Genomic DNA, 19,077 nt, shown 5'->3' with positions numbered 1-19,077 from the left:
TTGTTGAGATAGGCTTTGACAACTTGTTGGCTGCTGCTTTCTATTGTGTTCTGTTGTAGTCTTATTTAATTTTAGATTAATTTTAGATTGTTACGACCTGCTCTGGGATCACAACAGTGGGAAATGATGGGATATTCCATCTTTTAAAAAATCCATTAGATTTATTAATGAACATCCCTAAATGATGAAAATGAAAGTCCCATTTTTTTTATATTTGGCAACTTTACAATATCCAAAGCACTGATAGGAAACTAGGCCCAGCTGGAGCTGTGAGGATGGAAGGTTGCCTGTTTCCCTTCTTCACAAAACAAATGTGTCCTTTATGTTTGGCAGAATGGGGTGGGATGAGAAGGGATCATTGTGCTGAGAGACAATTGCATGAACTTGAGGCTTGAACAACTGCCCCTTACATGACCATCCATCCAAAAGCAACCTGAGGCACAACCATATGAATGTCAGTGTAACCAGTGCTTATTTTTTCTAGAAAAAGAGGTGCAGGAAATCCCAACTTTTTTTGACGGACAACCCTAAGTTGTTGAGCTGCTTTCAGGAGGACACCAAAGTTGCTGAGCTGCTTTTAGGGAGCAACCAGAAACACGCACCTCCCTGAAAGAGCTTCTTTTGGTAGAGCATCAAAGCGTCAACTCCCAATCCATCCAAATTTCTCCACCCAGAAAACATTCAGCCTGCCCTCAACACCAGGATAATTATCGACACAGAGAAGGTCTGCCGGAACTCTCAGGAGAGGTGCCAGAACTAAGTCTGATAGGTTGATGGTGGATTCCTGATAGTCTAATCCTGGCGCATCCAAGAGCTCCTTTGAGTCAGGAAGGCTATTTTAATTATTCTAGGAAAGTACTGATGCCTCCTTTGGAGAGAGAGCTTGCTTTATGGTTGCATACAGGTCTCACTTACATTACATTACAATGCATTCCCTACAAATTGTTTGTTAGGCGAGCGTTCACATAATGAGTCCATGATTTCCATTGCTTCCTATGGAAGCATTTCTAATCTGGGATTTGTCCAGTCCCCTACCCCAGAACACACACACACACACACACACACACAGACAGACACAACACCATGGTATCTTGCTGAAATGACTGCAGCCATCCAGAAAAAAAGATACAAAGGAAAAACTGAATTTCTGATATCTCCTGCTCCCTGATTTGTCTGATCTCGTCCCCTCTCTCCCTCCCTGCATGGTTTCTGCCTGAAAAGGCAGGAAGGAACAAGTAATGAAGTGGGCCACCTCTGTCTGTTCAGATATCTGAATCTGTGGGGTATATAGTGATGTTTCGGCCTAATTATTTACATTCGGATAAGCGAATTTTTGCATAGTGAGCGGGACCTATGTGTAATTGGATCTAGCTGAGAACGTCCTGTAAAAAAGCGATGTCTTGCCCCAATTGACCAGCTAATTGCATCATAATGTTCATGCAGCTGATTTTGTTACGAGATTCAACTAATTTTAACAGGGGCCTAGAGCCATTTCCATGTTCTTTACCATTTTTTAAATTGTTTTGCTTTAAGCTGATTATAGAGTGGTGTTTTCAAAAGCACTCAAGCCCCTGTTGATTTGGATCACAAGCCTGTTAAGAGCTTTGGTGATGTCAGCCAAAATAAAGGCAAATACATAGAAAAGGGAGAACAGAGCTCCTACTTTTCTGCTTGCAAAACAGTTGAGCCCAAATGTGTGTAAGTCATGCCCCTTTCTGATGCCTGGCCACGTTGTTCAGAAGCAGCTCTGTTAATTCAGTGAGCGGCACTGGGGGATAAGATCACTTTCAAGACTTCACAACTATTGAGGTTGGCACATGAGTGGCTGGCTGCTTGCACCACAGAGGTGCTTTGTGCTTTGATGCCTCCTTCATCCCACCCCTGTGGAATAACTCCTTCTGGTATTACTTCACTTTTCTGTTAGCAGAGCACTTTCCCCATAAATATGACTGAACAGGTGTTACTTTGCCACTAACTGAGTTTCCAGCTGTCCTCCTCCAACACAGACAGGGCAAAAATCTGTTGTTTGGTCCTATTAGGCAGACTAGAGTGCTCTCGAGCCCGAGACGGAGATCTTTCTTGCAAGATATGGTAGTTTTGTTGCCAGAAGATGGCCAGGAAGGCCTGGCTAGCTAACAAAGACAGTCCTTCAGCTGCTGGGTGTAGTTCCAGCTTTGCATTCCCGTTGGCAGCGGCACAGAGAGTGCTGCAGTGTGGCCAGCCAGAAAAATTAGGAAATAAGGACCTCTTTTATTTACTCAGGCTGCTGAATCATGGGCATTCCTGTCTGCTTGGAGAAAAGTCAGGCAGCTCTACTTTCCACTGGAAATCTCAAGAGTGTTTGGTACTTTCATCTCAGAGTGTTCACACACTTGTTTTAATGTGCTTTATGGAAATGGTGAAACTCAGCAAGTAAGAGCTGCTGTGGGGTGGGGGGAGCTCCCCTCGATGCACTAACGATCCATTCAAATCTGCATGTGTAAATAGACTTCATAGCCCATGCAGCTGATTTCTAGCATCTTTTTCTCTCTCTTCAATTGCACAAGCTAGGCCTCGCTTTAGAAGTCAGCTGGTGTGAAGTGCCTGGTTCCCAAAATTAAAAATTAACATGGACATGCTAAGTGCATCACATTGAAACACAGAATCCTTGCAGTAACACAAAAAAGGCATTTACAGTAAGTAGCACTTGGCGACTGGTAGGATTTAAAGGGAAATATGCACATGTGTACACACTCACACACAATCGTTGATTTAGAAAATGTACTTTATCTCCCTCACTCCCCAAGTCATGAAATACTCTGGGGAACGCTTCAGGATATAGTCTGTAAAACTCCCACTGCTTCCTGAGACAAATTTAATATGTGTGTCTGTAAATGGACTTTGGATCAAAGTAGTTTGAAAACAAAAATTATGTATAAAAGTATAGGTTAATATGAGTACCATTGGCCTCCTTCAGCATGTCCTTTATGTATATTTGTCTGTTTCTGCATTACCATGGAGTTCACAGTATTCTACCTCTCAATTTTGTAAGGCATGAACTATACATTCTATTACAGTGTCTTATTCTTTTTACATCTATCTATCTATCTATATCTATCTATCATCTATCTATCTATCTATCTATCTATCTATCTATCTATCTATCATCTATCATCTATCTATCTACTGAGCAGCAGCCAATACTGCATTTTTATGCAACTTCTTAAACCACTCACAAGGTTCCCAGGCTGAAAATCTTCTACCCTCAGCTGCTTTTACCAAAGTTACTGAGAGGATGCTGGTATTTGTAAAAGCAACTTCTCCCTTTTTTTTTTCTTTTGATAGGTGGGTTATTTTCTGTAGAAAAGCGGTGCAAAAGTAGTTGCCCAGGCCCCCCTTTGTTTATTATTTATTTCATTTCCTCACAAGGTGATTTACAATTTTAAAAGTTAAACAAAACAATTGTTTTAAACGGATAAATTTGTATTGGGGAGAGGCAGCAATCAAATCAATAAAAAACTTGGTGGAATACAAAACAAAATGTCTGTAGGGACCACTTAAAGGCCACAAGCAAGCTTCATTTTGTAAAGCAGAAAAAGAGAGGTTTTGAAAAGAAACATGGAACTCATCACAACATACTGGTCAGTCCTCAAAATGCATAGAATGGAAGGACTGTGATGCAGGTCATCTTAAATCCACAAACAAGGCATATGAATGCAATGGACCTTATAGGAAGAACTTATTCCCTACCTTGATAGCGGCAACACTGTTCAGCTAGCTTCCAAAAGGCTTTTGCCTGTTTCCTCCCATATTTTAGAGTAAACATGGCTGCTACTGCAAATTTCCCATGTGTTTTATGATTGCTAGTTCCATATCCTTTCTGGAGTCAGTACCTCTTGCTTTGCCAGTGTTTTGGCTTTGATAATGTACAGCAAAGAGTTCCCTTACATTCCGTGTAATTGCACAATGGTGACATGAGGCTCCCTGGTCTGCTTCTATCCCCCTTCTGTGGAACTCTGAGCAGCCATTACTTGGTACAGAGCTGATCCTCTGTGTGGATATCTCCCAGTCTGTTTCACCCAATTTGCATGTGCAACTTCCTTCCTCCGTGTGCCCACCCCTCCAATCTTCCCTAGGAAATTCTTGTTAATTTCTGTTCATACCAAATGGGAAATCTTACCAGGTATCAATGCAGCAAGAGATCCCTTTACAGTGTAGAAAATGTAGAATTTCACTTTTAAAATGGAGTTGCAATAATTAGCTCTCTGCAGTCTTAATATTGTTTTAAATGAGATATCCTTTTAACACTAGGGGTTATTATTCCACTGAATCATTTTGGGCCTGATTCATAAGAATAAGTCAGTGCTGCTTCTGAAGTTCATTAATCTTCTTTTTGGGGGGTGGGGGTGGGGGGTCTCATGTTAAAGTTGAAAGACTCTTAGAAGGAAGCAAAGGGAGATAGTTTTTTAAAAGAAAGGAAAGTATACCAAAATATAAGCAAAATAAGTTTGAGGAGAACAGTTATAAGTAAAGTAACTGTAACATTAATATGTAAAATAGGTAATAGGTAAAATGATCAGGCACTAGCTACAAAAAGAATACAATAGAGTCTCAGCAGTGGTGCAATGTTCCAAACACTCATGTATTTCTACAAATATTTATAGAAGAATATATCATGTCTTTGTAGGACGTATCATTTAAAACTAAGTTCATGAAAAGTTGGGATCACAAGTGATTGCAAAGCCTATTTCTTGTACCAAAGAACTTGCTATCTCTCTCACAACATTAAATACATATTTTGGAAATTTGCTATTAATAACATATATATTGAGAACTATGATCATATATGGTAAGCCTTCTTTGTGCTAAATTTTGGAAGGTCGTGGAGAATAATATTCTGCTGCCTATTTGTTTCTGATTACAACTTGAAAGTGCTGGTTTAGACTTATAAAACACCAAACACACCTTTCTCCATATAATCCTGCAGGAGAACTGACAACTTCCATAGAGGTCCTTCTTGCTGTTCCTTCAGGAATGTCTAAGGTCCTAAAACATAATTAAACAGCCAGTCTGAGCACTTAGAAAAGGATGCTGTGGTTACTAAGACCCAGCATGAGTTTCTCAAAAGCAAGTCATTCTTGACAAATCTATTTTTTTATATAGAGAGCTACAAGCTTGGTGGATCAGGGGAATGATGTGGACATAGTATATCTTTATTTCAGGAAGGCTTTTAACAAATTCTCCCTTGATATTCTTGTGGAGAAACTGGTAAAATATGGACTGAATTACCGTAGTTAGATGGATTTGTGGGTGGTTGGCTGACCAAACCCAAAGAATACCCATTAATGGTTCCTCATTAATGGTCATTGGGGTGCTGCAGTGTCCTATTCTGGGCCCAGCATTGTTCAATGTCTTAAATGACTTGGGTGAAGGAACTGAGGGGATTCTCATCAAATCTGCAGATGACACCAAACTCAGAGGGGTAGCTAATGCTGCAGAAGATAACGTTGGGATTCAAGATGACTGTAACAGATTGGAGAACTGGACCAAAAGTAACAAAACGAATTTCAATAGGGACAAATGTAAGCTTCTATACTCGGGTAGGAAGAACCAGCTGCACCAATAAAAAATGGGACAAACATACACATACAGTTCTCTCCATAGCAACTTGCAAACCTGAAAGCTGCTTCTTGGCCCACCTTCTCTGCTGGGTGTGCTTTGCTCTTTTCAAAGGGCTGCTCTGGTGTTTCACTCCTGGAATTGGTTGAGCTCCCTGTTTTGACTTTGGGGGTTAATGGGAGTCTCAGGGCTGCAGGGGAGGGTGCCTAGGAAGGAGAGAAGTCCAGATAGTAAAAAATAGTTGACAAGCTAAGAGCCTCTGGAGTTATCACCAGGGGTAAAGGTTCTGGCTAAATGCTCTTAGTTTTGCCCCTATCACATGGAAGATGGAGCAAGCTTGTTTTCTCTTGCTCCGGAGCGTAGGACTGAACCAATGGCTTCAAGGTACAAGAAAGAAGATTCTGACTAAACATCAGGAAGAACTTTCTGACAGTAACAGCTGTTCAGCAGTGAACTAGACTCACAAGATGGTGGACTCTCCTTCCTTGGAGATTGGGCTAGATGACCCCCTGGATCCCTTCCAACTCTACAGTTCTATGATTCTATGACAATGCATGAAAAGGCCTTTTCTGTGGTAGCTCCCTTGCCTCTGGAATTCCCTCTTCCAGGAGATCTGCTTGCCTCTAGATATGTTGGCTGCTGTGAGTTTTGTTGTTATTGATTTTTCATGTTTCCCCCCTTTTAGTGTACTAAAATCTGCATAATGGTCCTGTATGTTAGAAACCAAGGAAGTCAGAATCAGAGCAGGTATATATAATTGTTTGGAACAGAAAAGCACAGGATGTAATTAGCTGATACTTTATAATGATGAAAGCTGTATGTATTTATTCATTATTTTCTTTAGAAAATAAATAAAATATTTAAATTTTATCAAAATTGCATTACTCATAAATTCAATTTTATAAAGAATGGGCTGGTTAAAAAAAATCATGCTTTTGGTGTTTAAAACAAAAACTAGAATATCCCTTAAAGTTTCAATGAAATGAAGCAGTTGCATTTGAAGCTCCAGCTGCTTGATGTTGATCGGTGCTCCTCACAGAACATGAATCATTTTCCTTGAAACGGTTTTCTTGTGCCCCTTTAAGGACAGTAGACTTGAGAAAAAGAGTGCTTTGGTGGGTGGAGTGTTCTTGGAAGGGCTGGGGACATGGAAAGAATGCTCAGGACTTGATTCTTCAGGGAGCCAAGCCATATGCCTGGAGGTTTCCCCCCTCCCTCCCTTCCTGGCTGAGCACTTCAGGAGGGGAGGGGAAGCTGGTCCTTCGCCTCAGATCATGCCCTGAGGAGCTGTAATCCGGCAGGCAGGAAATATTTCAAGACAGCCCTTTCCCCTAAAGGAACCCAAAGGAAAAGAACTGCCAAGGGGTGAGGGTGATGTGGGATAAAGGAGAGACAAAGGGGTGGTAATGAGGGACTTTCCTGAGGTCCAAAATTCTGTCAAGGGGGTCTGTGGTGTGTGTGTGTGTGTGTGTGTGTGTGTGTGATATGCATTATGTATAGACACATTTGCACATGTTAACATGTGTACATTAGGATTTGTCAGGTGAAATTATGAGATAATGGAGAAGTTATATTGGTAAAGTTACATCTGAAGTTTTGTAATTTGTGTAATGTGATGTTCCTCTTTGACCTTTTGTTTAAAGCTCTCCATGGCCTCTCCCACCTCTAAGATCGTGGGTAGGCAAACTAAAGCCCGGGGGCCGGATCCGGCCCAATCGCCTTCTAAACTAAGGCCCACGGACGGTCCAGGAATCAGCGTGTTTTTACATGCGTAGAATGTGTCCTTTTGTTTAAAATGCATCTGGGTTATTTGTGGGGCCCGCCTGGTGTTTTTACATGAGTAGAATGTGTGCTTTTATTTAAAATGCGTCTCTGGGTTATTTGTGGGGCATAGAAATTCATTCTTTAGTTATTCAAATTATAGTCTGGCTCCCCACAAGGTCTGAGGGACAGTGGACCCCCCCCCACTTAAAAAGTTTGCTGACCCCTGTCTAAGATCATTTCTTCTTATACATTGCTTTCTGTGCCTTTCCCTTCTCTAGCTCTGGCATCCTGCACTGTCTCCCTCAAACATATCTGCTTTTTCTACCTTGCTGCCCTTTGTGCTTGAAAACACCTCACAGAACACAACTTCACATCCTTCAAATAACTCCTTAAAACCTATGTTTTGCATGGAGTCTTTGGCACAACATCCCTAGACCTCATGTACTGCCACAATGAAGAATGGAGTTCAACATTGTGCTATTACAAGCATTGCAACTTGCCAGATGGAACGACCCCCCCCCCATCTTTTCTGTTGTTTTCTTGTTGTTCTGGGGATTCTCCCAAGTCCATTTTAGTGGGTGCAAGGGGTATGCGGGGGGGGGGGAGGGGGGGAGGAGAATCCTGCCCTAAGTGTGTGATCAAGCCTAACTTTGTGTAAAGGAAGCAATTAACTTTTGTCCCTTTGCATTCTGTGAAGCATCATGCACATTGATGATGCTATATGAAAATAAGGAAATAAACATTTGACCTAAGAGGAAAAGACTGGTGAGGTTTATTTTATCATGAACCCACAAATTCCAATGGGACTCGCACAGTGATATTTAGAGAAGGTATTGCCCTAATGAATGTAGCCTACTTACTATAAAATATTTTGTCTAGAAGACAGAACACGGGACAGGTGAAGTCAAATCTGACTTCTGTGCTTCTTCCCATATTGGTAGGCTGCCTTATCCACAAGATGTTCCCTGTGTGGTAGCCCATTTAATTTTTAATCTTTTTGGATCATGGAGCAGTTTGAAGATCCTGACAGGAATCGGGCATAGCTTGCGGACAGCCTCTGAGTAATAAAGAAGAGGACACAACCTGTCCACTGTTCAGCTTGCACTTAAAAGCATTGTTGCAATGGGCAAGGATCCAGGAATGGTATTGGTTGTTTTCTCAGAGTTAGATGGTTGCTGTCTGGCATTGATAGTGAGATGGTGTTGTTATCGGTTTCGAAATGCAGGAAAAGGACAAATCCTCTTCTGTTTCCTGTGGATAAGCATAAAGTTCACAATCTAGTGAAATCTTGTTACCTTAAAGAAAGCAGACTTGGAGTGTTTTGCTGTAAGCCAATTGTGGCTTTTGTGTTGTATGATAAATAATTTGCCTTTTAGAGACTGTAGGTATTAAGGAGTTTTGAATTTATTTATTTATCGGCACACATTTAATATATGATTTCTCCAAGGATGATTATTCAGGGTTTTTGTTTTTAAAAAATGTTATTATTCTAATTGACTTGGTATTGCAAGAAATATTATTACCTATAATATAAATAAATAAAGGTTTTGTTTTGTCAGGTGTTTCGTTTGCTAGATCAGTGTTTTAAACACTAAAATGAATGGTTTTGTTAAGAATATGCACTAGGAATTTTTCCTGTGCATATCCTTTTGAGATTAATGGGTAGTTTCTTGCATAGCGCTCACTCACTTCAGTGGATGTGGGCAAGAGAACTTTGTGCTAGTTTGAGCTCTAAATAACTAGCAACAAATCATTTGTCAGAATAAACAGTTGTATATAAATGGAACTAAAATCAGCATAAAATTATGTTAATATATAACAATACAAGTATTTTGAATTAACTAATTTTTGACTCCAGCAGTGAAACACTTCTTCTTAGAGTATTTTCTGTCATAAGTGATTTGTAGACATTCTCCATCTAAAAAAGAAATTGACACATTGGTTTCTATAGGTTTCAGCCTAAAACCCAGAAATGAAGTAGTATAATAGCTAAGTCGTTTTGGTTACTACTTGGCATATGTTCTTGTTTGTCTTTTCATTGTTACTCATAAATCTTTCAGCTTTTACCATAATAATTTGTCATTTGTTCCTGTTTCCAGTTTTTTTGCAAGTTGCTTTGTCTATGATCACCTAAATGTTTGGGCTCTGTTTTACTAAGGAAATTCCGCCAGTAAAGTTTTTTTGCAAAGAGGAAGAAATGGTGGGCAACCTCTTGAACTTTAGAAGAAGATAATACACGGTTCGAATCTAGCTTTTGTGAAGTTCACTCCTTTCACTTAACCCTAGCTGACTCAATATAAACCTAATACAAACTCACGTGTTATTAGCCATGTATTTATTTCGGTGCTGGTTAGTAGCTGCTAAATTATCTGAGTTCAAGTGGGAAACTGCAGCAAAGTAGTAGAGGGTGTCACCAGATCCCAACAGCGTGTTTCTGAAGATATTTTTTTCATTCTGTTTTATGCTTTCTTCCTTAACTCTGGTAGCTAATAATCCATTAAACTATGTTCTTTTCAGGACCAAGTTTAATACAAAAGTGAGAAATTTGAATTACTCTGTTTTTATTAAATATTAGGCATGCGGGTGACTCTTAATTTTGAAATAATTTTCTAATACTTTTTCCCTGGTTGGCACTTCCAGTTGTTCCCGTAGTATACAAATCATTTTATGGTGGATACAAAAGACACATTAAGTATATTAAAATCTGCATTTTAATAAAGATGTCAATGTATAATACGCATCAAGCAACTACAAATGATAAAAGCAATAAAAGGATAATGCGGGAACAGACCGATTTCATGGCTTTTTCTAGTTTACCATCCAATTTGAATTAGTATATTATAGAAGATGGGTGCGGGTGCAGAAGGCAGCCTGCCGATGTTGTACAATTGCATGCGCATTTCAGTACATTTCTGATCAAATGTATATATTCATGACAAGTACCGTCTGAAGAGGAAGCCCTTAACCGTTTGCTTCTCTTACCTCCCTTTTTCCAGATGGAGTAGACATTGAGGATGACCCTTCCTGCTCATGGCCAGCTTCTTCACCTTCAAGCAAAGATCAGACTTCCCCAAGCCATGGAGACGGCTGTGATTTTGGCGAAGAAGAAGGTGTTCCTGGACTGCCCTACCCCTGCCAGTTTTGCGACAAGTCGTTTAGCCGCCTCAGCTATTTGAAGCACCACGAGCAAAGTCACAGCGACAAGCTCCCTTTCAAGTGCACGTATTGCAGCCGCCTTTTCAAACACAAGCGGAGCAGAGATCGCCACATCAAACTCCACACGGGAGATAAGAAATACCACTGCAGCGAGTGCGATGCAGCATTTTCGAGAAGCGATCACCTTAAAATCCACCTAAAGACTCATACCTCTAACAAGCCATATAAGTGTGCCATTTGCCGGCGCGGGTTCCTCTCCTCTAGTTCGCTTCACGGTCACATGCAAGTCCACGAGAGGAACAAAGATGGTTCTCAGTCTGCCTCCCGGATGGAGGACTGGAAAATGAAGGACACTCAGAAGTGCAGTCAATGTGAAGAAGGTTTTGATTTCCCCGAAGACCTTCAGAAGCACATAGCAGAATGCCACCCGGAGTGTTCCCCGAATGAAGACAGAGCTGCTCTTCAGTGCGTTTACTGCCACGAACTCTTTGTAGAGGAAAGTTCCCTTGTAAACCACATGGAGCAGGCTCACAATGGAGCGGAAAAGAAACACATGTGCAGTATTTGCTCAGAGAACTTCCATAGTGTTGAAGAGCTGTATAGCCACATGGATAGCCACCAGCAGCCCGAATCATGCAACCATAGCAACAGCCCCTCTTTAGTGACTGTTGGCTACACCTCAGTGTCTAGCACTACACCAGATTCAAACCTCTCAGTGGACAGTTCAACTATGGTTGAAACAGCTCCCCCCATAACAAAAGGCCGTGGAAGAAAACGGGCAGCCCAACAAGTGACAGATATCACGGGGCCTTCAAGCAAGCAAGCCAAGGTTACCTACAGCTGCATATACTGCAGCAAGCAATTGTTTTCAAGCCTTGCAGTGCTCCAGATACACCTGAAAACTATGCATTTAGATAAACCCGAACAGGCCCATATTTGCCAGTATTGTTTAGAAGTATTACCTTCGCTTTACAATCTGAACGAGCATCTTAAACAAATACACGAAGGCCCAGATCCTGCGCTGATTGTTTCGACCATGCCTGCTATGATCTACCAGTGCAACTTCTGCTCGGAAGTTTTCAATGACCTCAACACTCTTCAGGAACACATTAGATGTAATCACGGATTTGCAAATCCAGCTGCTAAGGACAGTAATGCGTTCTTTTGTCCCCATTGTTACATGGGATTTCTTACTGATTCTTCTTTGGAAGAGCATATTAGACAAGTCCATTGTGATCTCAGTAGCTCCCGTTTTGGTTCTCCTGTGCTGGGAACCCCCAAGGACCCGGTTGTGGAAGTATATTCTTGTTCTTATTGTACAAATTCCCCAATATTTAATAGTGTTCTTAAACTGAATAAACATATAAAGGAAAATCACAAGAACATTCCGTTAGCGCTAAACTACATTCATAATGGAAAGAAATCTAGAGCCATGAGCCCCTTATCTCCAGTGACTATAGAGCAGGCTTCTTTAAAGATGATGCAAGCTGTTGGTGGTGTCCCTCCACGCCCTACTGGAGAATACATTTGCAATCAGTGTGGTGCTAAGTACACTTCCTTGGATGGTTTCCAGACTCACTTAAAAACACACCTTGACACTGTCCTACCCAAACTGACTTGTCCTCAGTGCAACAAGGAGTTTCCAAACCAAGAGTCCCTGCTGAAGCACGTGACCATCCACTTCATGATAACCTCCACTTATTACATCTGTGAAAGTTGTGACAAACAGTTTACTTCAGTGGATGACTTGCAGAAGCACTTGCTTGACATGCATACCTTCGTGTTTTTCCGCTGCACTTTGTGCCAAGAGGTGTTTGATTCAAAGGTCTCCATTCAGCTTCACCTGGCCGTGAAGCACAGCAACGAAAAGAAGGTGTACAGGTGCACCTCCTGCAACTGGGATTTCCGCAACGAGACGGACTTGCAGCTCCATGTCAAACACAACCATCTCGAGAACCAAGGGAAAGTGCACAAGTGTATCTTTTGTGGCGAGTCCTTTGGTACTGAGGTGGAGCTGCAGTGCCACATCACAACACACAGCAAAAAGTACAACTGCAAGTTTTGCAGCAAAGCATTTCATGCCATCATACTGCTGGAGAAACACTTGAGGGAAAAGCACTGCGTCTTTGAAACAAAAACCCCTAATTGTGGAACCAATGGAGCATCTGAGCCAGTTCAGAAAGAAGAAGTAGAGCTACAGACCTTGCTGACAAATAGCCAGGAGTCACACAATAGCCATGATGGCAGTGAAGAAGACGTCGATACATCTGAGCCAATGTACGGATGTGATATTTGCGGGGCGGCCTATACAATGGAGTCTCTCCTGCAAAATCACCAGCTGCGAGATCACAACATCCGACCTGGGGAAAGTGCCATAATTAAGAAAAAGGCAGAACTGATTAAAGGGAACTACAAGTGCAATGTGTGCTCTCGGACGTTCTTTTCAGAAAACGGACTCCGTGAACACATGCAGACACATTTGGGTCCAGTGAAACACTATATGTGCCCAATATGCGGCGAGCGATTTCCGTCTCTTCTGACTCTTACAGAACATAAAGTCACACATAGTAAGAGCCTAGATACAGGGAATTGCAGAATTTGCAAAATGCCTCTTCAGAGCGAGGAAGAATTTTTGGAGCATTGTCAGATGCACCCTGATTTGCGAAACTCCTTGACGGGATTCCGTTGTGTGGTATGTATGCAAACAGTGACTTCCACTTTGGAGCTGAAGATCCATGGGACATTTCACATGCAGAAGACGAGCAGCACTTCAGCAGTGCAGGCCACAGGGCGAGTGCAGCATCTCCAGAAACTGTACAAATGTGCTTCTTGCCTAAAGGAATTCCGTTCAAAACAGGACTTGGTGAAACTTGACATCAATGGCCTGCCATATGGTCTGTGTGCCGCCTGTGTTAATCTCAGCAAAAGTGGCAGTCCAAGTGTCAACATCCCTTCCAGCAGTAATAGGCAAGGCATGGGCCAGAATGAGAACTTGAGTTCCACAGAGAACAAAAGCAAAGCAGGAGGGTTGAAGACTCGCTGTTCAAGTTGCAATGTTAAATTTGAATCAGAAAGTGAACTTCAAAACCACATCCAGTCAGTCCATAGAGAGCTCATTCCGGACAGCAATAGTACACATCTGAAAACACCACAGGTATCACCAATGCCCAGAATCAGTCCATCTCAATCTGAAGAGGTAATTCTCTCTCTCTTTGCTTAAAAACAGACCTTTGATTTTTTTTAAAAAAATGCATAGTATCATTTTTTATTTTTTATTTTGCTAGTTATTTGCCAGGATATGCTTAGCCGGAATGTGTGGTGTCTCTCCCATAGCCATTAGCTAGCTAGCAATTACTTGCTTCTTGATAAGCCTTGTGTTTTGGCTTGAATGATGCAGAGTAGGACTAATTCCAGTCTCCCTAGGATATTGTCTTCTTTATCACTGAAGAGAATAATCTTCATGCCAGCACAACTGAGAGCTGGAATCTTAGCTGAGGTTCATTTCGAGTTGGAATCCCTAGTTCTGAGTTATGCTTACGGCACAGAGTGTTAATGACACAAAAGTAAACTACATCAAGCCAAAGCGTTGGCATGCAGAGCGCTGTTTTTGAAAATATTTGTGAGCAACAGAGCAGGAGGGCTATTTTTGTAAATTATGTTGTTGACATTAATTTTCCCCTGTCTTGCTCTACTTTGATTAAAAAGAAACGCCACAGTGTAACACCTACATTTGCTAAAGGGCAAATTAGTCTTTTCATTGCAATTTAATTTTTATTTCTGTGTGTGCATGTTTGACAGAATATCAAGCCAGGCATCAGATGATTAACATTTCTTGCAGAATAATCTTTAACATAAAATTGTACAAATGTGAGTGTCCCATGGGGCATTAACAAGATCACACTCTTATTCCAGATTAATTAATTTGCAGTAAATGCTATGGCCTTGTTCTATTATCATAATCACTAACACGAATTAGAATTGCCAAAGGGGGCATTCCCAAGCACACTTAAATGTACATTATTTATCCCTTGACTTGCTTTAGTTTCCATTTTGTTTACACAAGGGGAAGGAAACATATTGCCCATGGCCTACATCCAGGCACTTTTAAGTCTTGTTCCCCTATCCTCCTACCGCACCCATGCATACCTATTCATCTGAGAGCCTGATAGATCGAGAAGAAACTAAGCATAGCCAGGAGGGGAAGTTGTGGTAGTCCAAATGTGTCGCAGCCACCCAGTGTCTATGCTTAGTCTACGTCATTTGATTTTCATTAAGGAGAAGGGTAGCTTTATTTCTGCTCGTCCAAACCTTATTTCCAGAGCCCCTTATAATCTGTTGATCCTTGATACAGATTAATTAGGTGTTCTCAAAGACCTGAGCATGAATTGAGATGCCTCTGAATTACTAGGAGAATGGGACTGTGCTTGTGTCATGCTTGGGAGCATCTCATATGTAAGGTAAGGTAAGGTAAAGGTAAAGGACCAGTCAACGGCTTACCTTTACCTGCATCTCATATGTATCTGACTGGCCACTGGATTAGGTATTACACTGGATTACATTCTTCTAATTTTTCTATTGCAAGTCTGCATAGATGCTCATTAGAAAAGTAGGGAAACTATTCCCTTTTATACTCTCAGTGCTCCTTGATTGCCAGAGAGAAAGGGACCTATGTTCGGCAGCATTGTGAACAGCCCATGCCATAGTGCTTGCAGGATGCCAACGGATCAGAAAAAAGAGCTATCCTGCTCTTGTACACTTCACAGCACCTTGATCTTTAGAAAACAGCATAAGTTTATGAGATAAGTGTATGATATGGCAGGGCATAAAAGCTCTGAAATACATAAATAAAATTATTTACCTTCTACTGCCTGAACATCAATTGGCAACCATCGCAGGAAATGCCAGACAAATAAAAAGCATTATCTTTCCTCTATGGCCTTAGGCGTGGGCATTAGATTTCCAGAGGATTTCAAAGGAACCTGCAAATTAAACATGAAACGGTTTGCTTTTGAATGGTTGTTGGATTGGAAGTGGCTAAATGTGTGAAACATGTAACCTCTTTCCTCATATCGCTGATAAGTTGGGCATGGGGATATGCCCATATACTTGATATTTCTGCTGCTGCTCCCACTCATCCATATTTGCGTTAACACCTGCTGGGATAAGCAAATACTGTAGCAATCCCATAACAAGTTTATTGAATATCAGTAGTGTCTCTCTCCAACTGAAAGCAATAGAAAACTAATGTCTCCCTCTGGTTCCATCACAAAAATTGATAAGCATAGAAACAATAATATATGATATGCTGATTTGTGCTGTGTTAGCTTTAATATCCTTTCTCCAATTGGCCTCCAATAGACAATATATTCTAAGGTTTAGAAAAGTCTTTGCTTTCCCCAGACCCACTAAAAATACAACAAAGTGTATAAAGAATTAATGAATTTTGAGAACCTTGAAGTTGCCAGAAGCTGACCAGAAATGGCAATTGGCAGTTTTAAGAGCCTATAGATTACAGGGAAGAGGGAAGATACTTAGTGATGATGATTTCACATTTTCTTCTTGGAGAGTGGAAGGATATTTTCAGTTTGTTCCAACTTTTACTTAGCTAATCTTTTGCATGTGTAAGTGTTAGGCAAAGGGCCTAATAATCACACTTGGGACTGCATGAACAGAAACACTTTATTCAGATCATGGGATTTCATGGTATTGCTCTACTTGGCCCTGATTAGGGTTCAGCTGGAATATTGTGTCCACCTTCGGGTCATCACAATTTGAAACACACATAAGTGGAGCAAGGTCTCAAAAAAAGTGAAAGGGGGAAATGGTGAGATTCAAAATGCAGGACTTCGAGGGACACACTGAAGTAGGCTTGTATGGATAGTCTAGAGCATTTAGGGACCTGAGAGGCATCTTCCAAGGATTGTAAAGGGCCACCATAAAGGAAAACAACCAGGGAAAGAAAGGGCACAGGTGGAGGAGCAAAGATAGCTCCTAAATACTTTTGGAATAAATTAGTTGAAATATTGGAATCACCACCTCCAACAGTTGGGGCATTGTTTCTAAAAGGAGACTGTCAAGGTATGTGTTGAGGGCAACTTGGGACTCAGCTACATTGTTCAAGAAAAAGTGCTTTATATGCGTTGTTTATAAATTCTAACACTGTGACACCAGATGGTGCTGTGGAGTTCCATTTTTGCCAACCTGGTTTCTCATACAAAGTTTAACTGAAACGCTTTGTTGATGTGTCTAGATCCAGCCTTGGTAATTGGATAACCCTTACTGCGGGATTGTTAACAAAGTCTTATAAGACATAATAAAAAGCACCTCTGTCTTCACTTTGCCCATCATGCATAAAAGGGACCTGCCTGAGAAGCTGAGGGCCAGTGATGATTGCTAGCTGAAACGGAAGTGATACAGTTCTAAAAAGCAACAGCATGGGATTCAATTAACACGTACTTTATACAACTTTTGAATGATTAAAAAAACCTGCTTCTGGTCTAATTATATCTTACATTTAAAACACTGAGCTGGTTTGTGTGATACATTAAGCCAAACCTTAGCTTCGCAAGATAATGTAAAGATTTGCTCTTGCAGGGGTGCCAACTTGAATAAAATAGGGGGGGCTGGTAAGCTACACCCCACATAATCAATCATATGACACAACACACACACCATTTGAATGGCAATGCCCATTAACTTGGGGCGGGGCCCTCAAATGTTTTATTGGGAGCTGTGTCTCCTTTATTGGCTCCCATGGCTCTTGGCTACAGCTTGCTATCAATGAGAGGAGTGCTTAACTACCAGTCCTGGTTAGGATGATACATATCCAAACCTTGGCTTGGCTTAGCACAGCATCGGAAAGTACCAGTCGGGAGGAAAGCTGCTGCAAGATCCTCTCTGGGAGCATGGACACTTGCACAGCCTCACTAAACTAAGGTTTGGCTTAGCATGTCACCTGACCCAGGCCATTGTCACGCTTAGGTTTTTTAAGCTCAGTTTGTGTGCAGTGCTACATCAAACTCTGGCATAGCACAAGTTTGTGAGCCTCTGGGCTCCTGGAGAGGAGATCAAGGCCAGTTTGCTGTTCTGGTCCTGCTGTGCTGCTGTAACCTAAGCCATGGTTTGACTTAGCATGTCATCCAAACCCAGGCTCATGGTTTCTCCCCTCCAGACAAACTATGAGCTGCAAACTGAGAACAAACCTTGGTTACAGCTTGTGGTTTGAAGCAAGATAACTACCAGCCTGCATGCAGACAACATACTGAGCCACAAACCATGGCTTAGCTCACAGCAGCAGGACTGGAGGAGGACCAAAATGGCCTTCATGTGTTCATGCTAAAACATGGCTTGCAAATAATTAAATTAATATTAAAAAAATTAAATCAAGAAATGCAGCAATTTCCCCTTTAGTTCTGGTCCTGTGACCAGTAGGCACCAGTGAGGATGCATTGCTTTTCCAGCTTCCCAGCGCTATATTTTGCTGCTGTTTAGCAAGAGGAAGAGGGGCAAAGCAGCAGGGAGCGTCACACAGGGGGCCACTGCTGCCTATAACTCTGCTCTTTGTTTGAACAGCACAAAAAGCCAGTTGTACTCATATGGGGGCAGAAGTTCTTACCTACCTTCCTTGTTGCTCTTCTTATTTAAAGAATGATATTTATCACTGCTTCCAGAGCTAAGTGTTTCGTTTTTCCATTCAGATGCTGAGAGTGAAGTAGAGGGGGATCCTTAAAGGTGGCAGTGGGGACAAAAGGCAGGCTTATTTATCAAAATAAATCACATTGTTTTCAGAGGTGAAATGGAGACACTTGATGTCAGTAGGGTTTTTTAAGGTGATGCAGATTTATAAAATTTTAAAGAGCCCTACATGTTGCCTCAGAATCCTGAGAGCGTTTACAAAATTTGCGATAGGCATAAGTGTTGAAGGAGTATTCTCCAGTGAGCACTTGCAAACTGTTACTTTTATTGGACACAGCTGTTGCTGATTGTGGGTAGAAAAAGTGGTTGGTCGCTTGAATGCTATCTCATTGTCTTATAGCATTGCTTGTTGGACTTTTTTATTATTAGCATAACAGCTGTTGGGGGGGATAGTGAATGAATATCACAGGTACAAAATATCACAGTGAACATCAGCATTCTACATTTGTTATAGCCAGGAGTGCCAAAAAAAATTATTATTTTTTGCAAAACTTAGGAGCCAGACAGAGTTGTCTAGGAGTCGGTTTTGAGGGCTCAAGACATGAATGCATTGTTGAAAGAAAGTATCCCGTCCTCCCTTGTGTATTCTGCTCTTGTGTCCCATCACTCAGGCATTATATCAAGAGGTATGAGCACACCTAGGACGCATTGGCTGTTGACATGTGGGCATGTTTAGGCAGTAGAAAGGGTCTTTTCGCTTTTCTTTTTTGTGTGTTGTGCCCTTTTTGCTTTGTATCTCTCTCTTTCTGTGTGTCAGGCAGCAAGCCAGCAAAAAATCAGATAGAGTATGTGAAGTTAACTCTTTGTTAGGAGAAACATAGCCTGCTCAGGGGAGCCATGCCTAATGAGCACAGCAAGTCTTCT

The 19,077-nt window shown here is 41.4% G+C and overlaps 1 protein-coding gene across 23 annotated transcripts in view; it reads left to right on the top strand.

Moving 5' to 3' along the window:
- Positions 1-19,077, top strand: part of ZNF521 (zinc finger protein 521) — a 283,782-nt gene that overhangs the window by 109,185 nt on the left and 155,520 nt on the right. For all 23 annotated transcript variants that reach the window (XM_083622862.1, XM_083622860.1, XM_083622861.1 and 20 more), the window contains one exon: positions 10,359-13,714. In XM_083622862.1, the coding sequence (XP_083478988.1) occupies positions 10,799-13,714 (2,916 nt within the window). In that variant the 5' untranslated portion in view covers positions 10,359-10,798. The remainder of the gene's footprint in view (positions 1-10,358; positions 13,715-19,077) is intronic.

The sequence above is a fragment of the Podarcis filfolensis genome (assembly GCF_964270895.1).
Source record: "Podarcis filfolensis genome assembly, chromosome: 7".
Lineage (NCBI taxonomy): Eukaryota > Metazoa > Chordata > Lepidosauria > Squamata > Lacertidae > Podarcis > Podarcis filfolensis.
Note: the sequence above shows the minus strand (reverse complement) of the source record. Positions and strands in the feature narration are given on the sequence as shown.